The 8,607-nt window shown below is 45.5% G+C and overlaps 1 protein-coding gene across 2 annotated transcripts in view; it reads right to left on the minus strand.

The window, feature by feature from the left end:
- Nucleotides 1–8,279, minus strand: part of SFT2D1 (SFT2 domain containing 1) — a 29,078-nt gene extending 20,799 nt beyond the window's left edge. The window contains exon 1 of one of the 2 annotated variants that reach the window (XR_004672275.3): nt 1,817–8,279. Coding sequence is in view for 1 of the 2 variants with exons in the window: in XM_003820227.6 (XP_003820275.1) it covers nt 1,817–1,879 (63 nt within the window). In the remaining variant the exon portion in view is untranslated. The remainder of the gene's footprint in view (nt 1–1,816) is intronic. The other variant, XM_003820227.6, reaches the window with a different exon arrangement.
- Nucleotides 8,280–8,607: the final 328 nt, after the last annotated feature.

Genomic DNA, 8,607 nt, shown 5'->3' on the forward strand with positions numbered 1-8,607 from the left:
CCTTATCTAAGTAATATGGCAACCCCAACCTCCTCAACCTGCTCTGACTTTTTCTGTGGCTGTCTGACACATTATATACTTACTTGTTTATTCATTGTATCCTCCAATTAAAATTTAAGTTCCATGTGAAAGAGGTATTTGCACTGGTCACTGTTACTAACACCTGCATCTTGAACAATGTCAAACATATGCAGGAACTTGAGTATTTGTTAATGAACGTTCACCTCCTCTGAACTCACAGCACTTGTCTATACAGCCAGTCACTCTAATCTTTGATTGATTACTTCTCCACATACCTTTCTCCCCTCTAGACAGTGGGCTCAAGGTAAGTGATATTACCTTTGCATCTCCAAAGTTTAGAGTAGCACTGTCCAATAGAACTTTCTGCAATGCAAATGTTCTATATCTGCGCTGTTCAATACAGTAGCCTTTAACCACAAGTGCCTACTGAACATGTGAAATGTGGTTGCTGTGACTAAGGAACTGAATGTTAAATTTTATTTAATTTTAATTAATTTAAATTTAATTGCTCCAGGCGCAGTGGCTCAAGCCTGTCATCCAAGCACTTTGGGAGGTCAAGGTGGGCGGATCACTTGAGGTCAGGAGTTCGAGACCAGCCTGACCAACATGGTGAAACCCCCATCTCTACTAAAAACACAAAATAATTAGCAGGGCATGGTGGCAGGTGCCTGTAATCCCAGCTACTCAGGAGGCTGAGGCAGGAGAATTGCTTGAACCCGGGAGGCAGAGGTTGCAGTGAGTCGAGATCACGCCACTGCACTCCAGCCTGAGCGACAAGATCACGCCACTGCACTCCAGCCTGAGCGACAAAGCAAGACTCCATCTAAAAAAAAAAAAAAAAATTCATTGGCCACATGTGGCTGTGGTAATATACAGAGTTACAGAGTTCAATGAGAACAGATACTTGTCTTACACTCTCTGAACCCAAAACTGTAGCCCAGAACTCTACCGACAAGAAGTGCTGAGTAAGTATAATGACAAGGAAGCCAGGAGAGACAAACAGAAGATCCTTATGAAATACAATTCAATTTTAAACGTCCAACTTCTGCGACAGCACACAATAACGTGCAATATAATCGCATGCAGTAACAAAAAAACTTACACAGCAGTTCCTGCTCCACTGCTACTTTTAACCTTCTTGCTGGAGGAAGTAACCCTTATCAAGTCTCGCTGGTAAGGCGCAGACACAAGGGCTTTTATTAAGAAAAAAAAAAAAAAATCTCTTACCAGGGCTCACTGCCTTAATAGAAAAATTTTAATTCAATATTATTTCACTTACCAATATCCTGTTTATTTTTCCTCCAGTCTCCCTATTTCCAAAAGACCACCCCCCAGCAAACACACACATAACACCTCCTTTACCTCCAGAGACAAACAGATGCAACAAGCTTTAGGGTCTCGGCTCACTGCAGCTTGCAGGATAAATGCCCTGCATAGCTACTTACGCTGCACAGCCCGAGGCCAGACCCCGCACCAGGCTCAGAAAACCAAATAGTACGTGGGCGCGATGGATTATTTGGGAAAGCGAGGGCAGACGTTAGCGGATTCCTAAGTCAGAAGGCCAGATGGGAGAGTCGGAGGGTGGGCCTCAAAGTGGGTTTAAGTAGACCGCATGGAAAACTGGAAAGTTCTCAAATTCTACCCAGGAAGCAGGCGGAGCCCTCCTAAATCAACCAGCCGGGCAGAGGAGTCCCAGACCCCCGGCCTCGCACCCACCCCACCCGCTCGGCCGGTCCTCAGTACGGCCGGGGCCAGCGGGCAGCCCCGGGACTGGACGAGGGCGCAAGTTCGCTACCTGCGCAGTCAGGCCCTGCTCCTCGTCGTCCTGGCCGCTCAGGACTCGCCGCAGCTTCTCCATGGCCCCGTTCCAGGGCCGTAGCGGCCGCCACTCTGTCGCCTGCCCCTGACGCCCACCAGGAAACCCCGAACCCGAAACCCCACAGACCAGCCGGAAGTCCGGTCCCGCCCGCTTCCTGTGCGTCAGCGCGGCCGCCGTAGCAATGCGCGCATGCTCACCAGCCTTTCTCTCGGACCGCTCGTGGTCCGTGAAGTCCGCGGAGTAGGCGCTGATGGTGGGGCTATCCCTTCCCACTGTCCGCGAGGTGCGCCGTGGTAACGCGCGGGGACACAGCGCGGGTGTGGACCCCCTGCCCACAGCTGGCGCACAGCCATTGAGTGTAGACCCGACTGGGGCACGACCACTGAACCCTGCACTTGGCGTCCTCCGGGCCCCGCGAGGGGCCTTGCTGGGCGGGTCCGCGGCACCCCGGGTTCCCAGAAGTCGAGGCCCCGAATGCGCCTCCCCTCGCCTGGAATCGGAGAGCGGAGGGCTCCTGCGGGCAGGTGGCCGTGCTCCGAAGAGCGCCCTGCCACCCATGAGGTGGCCCTGGGGGCGTCGCTAGCCTTCCCAGCTGGGTGTCCTCATCCGGAGACACAAACACCTGCCTCAGGATTAAAGCGAGGAGCTGTATTTCAGACCGTCTCAGGAGAAATAGCAGGAGGCTGCCTCACTCCTTTGCCCTTGTGAGAGCTATTTCTTTACTCAGTTCACTGGTCAGCTAGGAGTTTGAAAGAGTGAAATCTTATTTATAAAAGGAGTAGCTAATGCAACCCATTTTTCCAGTTTTGTGTGAACAGTGAAACCATTGAACAAGCGTTTACTGTTCTCCGGCTCGTGCTGGATGAACAAACACTAAGAAATGGGGAAGTGGCATTTTTCTCTCTCTCATTTTCCACCATGCTAAGAAAGGAGATTTAAAATCAGGGCTGCCTGTCTAATATGGTCTCCAGAAGTCATTAAGTGATAGGTTTTGCTCTTCTGTTTGCTTCTAGGCTTGGTAAGATGGTAATGAGAATGCCTGTTCTTTTAATTACTTTGCCCACTCTATTTCCTCCGTAAAATCTTTCAATTAAAAGGTGGATCCTCAAAAAGTTTTATTGTCCATCCTACTGCCTCAGTAGAGATTTTATCTAAACTCAATTAGATAAAAACAAATACCACAGGAACCCTAGGAAAGCAAGTCGCGCCTTCTTGTGATGAAACGGTCCAAAGCTCAGCATCCTTTTCCTTTAGGCAGAAGATATTTCTATGTGGCCTGTTCATACTAATATGAGAAGTCTTATCCTCATGTCCTTAACTTTAAAAGGTCAGAAAATAGATTGTAAAATCTATAGAATAAAACTCTATGTTTCTGTTGAATAAGACATAGAGTATGTCCGTAAGTGTTACGGGAAAGGGGTCCGGATCCATACCCCAAAAGAGGGTTCTTGGATCTTGCGCAAAAAGAATTCAGGGCAAGTGAAAACAAGTTTATTTAAAAAGTAGAGGAACATCGGTAGTCTGAGGCAGAGAATTGCTTGAACCCGGGAGGCGGAGCTTGCAGTGAGCCGAGATCGCGCCCCTGCACTCCAGCCTGGGCGACAGAGCGAGACTCCGTCTCAAAAAAAAAAAAAAAAAAAAAAAAAGTAGAAGGACAAAAGAATAGCTACTCCATAGGCAGAGCAGGGCTGTCTATTACCAGGGCTGCTGGTTGCCCATTTTTATGGTTATTTCTTGATGATATGCTAAACAAGGGGTGGATTCATGCCTCCCCTTTTTAGACCATATAGGCTAACTTCGCTGATGTTGCCATGGCATTTGTAAACTGCCGTGGCGCTAGTGGGAGTGTAGCAATGAGAACGACCAGAGGTCTCTCTTGTTACCTTGGTTTTGGTGGGATTTGGCCGCTTTCTTTACTGCAGCCTGTTTCATGAGCAAGGTCTTTATGATCTGTATCTTGTGCTGACCTTCTATCTTATCCTGTGTCTTAGAATGACTTAACTGTCTGGGAATGCAGCTCAGTGGGTCTCAACCTCATTTTACCCAGCCGCTATTCAAGATGGGCTTCTCTGGTTCACATATCTGACATAACTGCTTTCAAGATTTTCAAGTATAGGCCGAGCGCGGTGGCTCACTCCTGTAATCCCAGCACTTTGGGAGGCAAAGGCGGATGGGTCACAAGGTCAGGAGTTTGAGACCAGCCTGGACAATATGGTGAAACCCCGTCTCTACCAAAAATACAAAAATTAGTTGGGCATGGTGGCGGGCGCCTGTAGTCCCAGCTACTCGGGAAGCTGAGACAGGAGAATCGCTTGTACCCAGGAGGTGGAGGTTGCAGTGAGCTGAGATCGCTCGTTTGCACTCCATCCTGGGTAACAGAGTGAGACTCTGTCTCAAAAAACAAACAAAAAAACCTTACTTCCTAGCTCTTCCTGCTTCCTGGCCACATAGTTTTTTCAAGAGCCAATGACTCCTGAACACAAGGACATCCCAGGCACAAAATTGTTGGGGTGATCAGACCCAACACCAGGTTGTGGGAGTGACAAAGTCCAGCAGAGTCAGAAGATTGAGAAAAAAGTTTGAGAGAGAAATGTGGGACAACAGGGGCCATTGCTATTGCGGAGGCTGTGAAGGCCCCGAGCTCTGGGAGCCCACGGTGTTTATTGGTAATCCAACTAAGAAACAGGTGGTGAGAATGTGGCAGTCATGTTGCATTAAGCACATGATTTACAGCTGTGACAGTTTAGCATTTATATGGAACATGTTCTGCTACTTGAGATAATGGGAATAGGCGCCTAGGAGCCTAGGAAGGCTAGAAGCAAGGAGCCAGCAAGTCTAGACACATTCCAGAGGACATTATGCAAGCCCTGCCTCAGTTTCCCCCCATCACTCAGCTTTTTCCCAGCATGCCTCCGTTCTCTTTATTGTAAAAGAGAAGATATCATTATTACTAGCTATCATTATTACTAGCATGGCTCTGGTTTGAACGCTTCCAACATATCTCACCTTTCCCTTTTACAAGAAGACCCTTAATCCTAGGGGCTGCAGAAGGATGAAGGTCCATCTTCTGTAACTTCTTCATGCTGAATAGGGGCGACGATATTCCCGCCTAACTATTAGGGTCTCTCATATTCAGGGTAGAGAGGAGCTGAGTCAGAAACCATTGGCCCGTTAAGCATCGTGACTCCAGTCAGTCCTCATTCCTTCTTCGCATTCAGATTCAACTGGCTCATGGCTCATACTGGGGGAACCTGGTCCAAGGTTGGGATCCATGGGTCCCTCCAGTCTCCCATTCCATGGTCGTGCACATCTTGAGGGCATCCACACGGTTCGTTCATCTCCTGCAAAAACATAAGCCTACCCTCACCCCCACGTTAGTAAATCTACTGAAACAGAAGCAAAAACTTTTGTGGCTGTAGCCGGGAGGCCACTGATAATGAGAAACAGGCCTTTTCTGATTAACAGAAGGCACAGAGAAAGCAAATTGAGGCTTTTCAAACCTTCAATTCGCACTGTACTCTGCAGGTGGGTCCACTAGATGCCGTGGCTCGTGATAGATCTTCAGATGGTTGGTGGGCACCCACATAGACAACTGATTGTCACCTGGAGAGACACAAGCAAATCCTCTTCCCCATAAAATTATCTTTAGGCAGAGATCAGAGGACGTAGATTCAGAGGTAAAGAGAATTTGGGGGGCTTAATGGCTTCCTGATGTTTGATAGGTGTTCCCTCGGAAGTTAGGAATTCCCTTTCTCTCCATATTGCTGCGTGGGCTTGGAGGACTAGGTAAGCATGCTTAGAGTCTGTATATTTACCCTTTTTCCTTCTAATTCTAGTGTATAATGGCCCCTGCTTTTGCTAGAATGTCTCTCCCTAACAAAGGAGTGGGGCTTTCCGGCATAATTAGAAAGGCATGTGAAAAGCATAAAGTTCCCCAGTCACAACTTAGTGGCTGGGAGAAGTATCAAGTGACTGCCTGTCCTAGGACCCCTCAGATAGTGACAGATCTGGAGGACAATTGTCCAGGACAGGAGAGTAAGACTGAGAAGGCCACACCAGTGTCCAGGAAACAGTTAACCTCTTGGCCCTCAATGGTCAAGCATACCTGGGGCTCTGTGTGGGTGATGGCATGGACTGGTGCTTGCCCCAGTACCCTCAGTCCTGCTGCTGGATCATCTGGTTAGTGGCTTCTGACTCAGAGGACCTTTGTCCCCCAGGGCAGTGGGCCTTCAAGTTCAAATTCTGAGGCGTTTGTTGTTAGGAGTAGAAAAGCACTTTCCGAAACACATACCTTCTCCTTATTGGAATATCCCCTTTATCTACGAAAATGTACAGAAAACTCTAGGACAAAAACTTCCCAAATGTTTGTAAATCTCAACTCCTCAGATGTAGTGTCTGGGCTAGGTAAGGCAGGGGCATAGACTGGAAAAAGTATAAAGCTTCCATTTTTTGTTTGCAACCAATTCTTCTGCAGTGATTAACAAATGGCCTTGATGCAAATAAAATCTACCCCTTAACTGCCTTCTGCCTCCATGAACATGCCTAGATGGAAATGTGGGTAGTGAGAGGGGACTCTTGATGTCACAGAAGGGTGCTTGGGACAAGGGTTTGTTAATTCATTGCCATTTGCTCAGCTCCTAACCAGCTATGAAACTGCAAGAAAGTCACTTGCAAGAAAGTCCTTGGATCTTTGGTTCCTTATTTTATTTTTAAAAAAGAAGAAGAGGGAAAGATGAGATTATCTCTAGTGAAGTTCTGGAATTACCACCCTTTGCCCATTGGTTGATGCAGAGAGAGAGAGAGAGAGAGAGAGTGTGTGAGAGAGAGAGAGAGAGAGAGAAAGAAAATGGAAAAGAAGTGGTGCCTGAACTGAAGGAGCTGATCCTATGGGGAGAACCCCATCCCACCATCCCACAGGAGTGGCATAAACACTGAAGGTCATCTCTGGTTGAAAGCCAACAGCCTCCCTCCTAAGTGTCTACATTGAGTGCTTAACACAGAATGACAATTCTATTTTGGGCTCCCCCATCCCAGTTGGTTATAAATATTAATTTGTTGGGGGAGTATGGAAAAGCATTGTTCTAAGAGCCATAACTATATCAAAAGCTACACCCAGAGGTATCAGTTTCCCCTTGTCTCCTCTCATTCTCTCCTCTCATTCTTTCCACCCCATTCCCACCCATCCCCTGTAGGTAAATGATCTCATTAATTACTGGTTTCTACTTCCTCTGTTTCTTTTGCACGAGAGACCTGATACATGCATACTTTCCTACATCTCCCTTCTTTCTTACGTGAAGGATAGTATATTACATTCTTTTCATTTTGCTTTTTTCATTTAACAGTATACCCTGGAAATCAGCTCATATCAGTTTTCAGAAATTTTTTCCCCTTTTTTGGCACAGCTGCATAATACTGCATTGTTCTATAGTTTTCTCAATGACTAGATTGTTTCTAATATTTTTCAATAAGAAACAATATTTCAATAAATAATATAATGCACATATATATGTGTATGAGAGGTTTTCAAAATGTTAATGGGAAATGTGTATTATGAAAAAACTATGCATGAATTTTAAACTTTTTGCACCAAAATAAACCTGTACTAACTTGTTATAACATGTCTGAAGAGGTTCAAGTTTGAGGCATTAAGAAGGATAAGACATCAATTCGAAAAGAGCCCCTGTCAGAGCAACATGACTTGAAAGCAAGAAGAAAAAAAAAATGAAGCAAGAACAAACATCAAATTTATGCTGAGTTTGGCTGCAAGAATGGTGAAATCATTGATACTTTACAAGACACTAATCAGGACAGTGCCCCAAAGGAATCAGCAGTTTACAAATGGGTATAACCTGTTTTCAGAAGAGACAAGATTAATTTGAAGATGAAGCAGTGGCGGACCATCCATGTCAATTTATGAGAAAAAAATTCATTCTGTTCATGCCCTAACTGAAGAGGACTGACAACAGCACAAACAATAGCCAACATCATAGACATCTCAACTGGTTCAGCTTACTCAATTCTGACTGAAAGTTAAAGTTGAGCAAACTTTCCACTCAATGAGTGTCGAAACCATCATGCCCAGATCAGCTGCAGACAAGAGCAGAGGTTTCAATGGAAATTTTAAAAAAGTGGAATTAAGATCCTGAAGCATTTCTTGAAAGAATTGTAACAGGAGATAAACCATGGCTTCACCAGTACAATACTGAAGACTAAGCACAATCAAAGCAATGGCTACCAAGAGGCTGAAGTGGTCCCATTAAGGCAAAAGTGGACCAGTCAAGAGCAAAGGTCATGGCAACAGTGTTTTGGGATGCCAAGACATTTTGCTTGTTGACTTTCTGGAGGGCCAAAGTGCAGTAATGTCTGTTTATTATGTTTTGAGAAAGTTGGCCAAACCTTTAGTAGAAAAATGCCCAGGAGAACTTCACCAGAGTGACCTTCGTTCAATTTCAGATCACCACAATAAAGCAAAAAATTGCAATTATAAATTTTTTGGTTTCCCAGTACATGTAAATGTTATATTTACACTATACTATAGTCTATTAAGGGTGCAATAGCATTATGTCTGAAAAAAACAATGGTCATGGCTTAATTTAAAAATACTTTATTACTAAAAAATGCTAGCAATCATCTGAACCTTCAGTGAGTCATAATATTTTTGCTAGTGGAGGGCCTTGCCTGGATGTTGATGGCTGCTGACTGATCAGGATGGTGGTTGCTGAAGGTTAGGATGGCTGCAGCAATTTCTTAACATAAGACAACGGTGA

This window comes from Pan paniscus, chromosome 5, assembly GCF_029289425.2.
Source record: "Pan paniscus chromosome 5, NHGRI_mPanPan1-v2.0_pri, whole genome shotgun sequence".
Taxonomy (NCBI): Eukaryota; Metazoa; Chordata; class Mammalia; order Primates; family Hominidae; genus Pan; species Pan paniscus.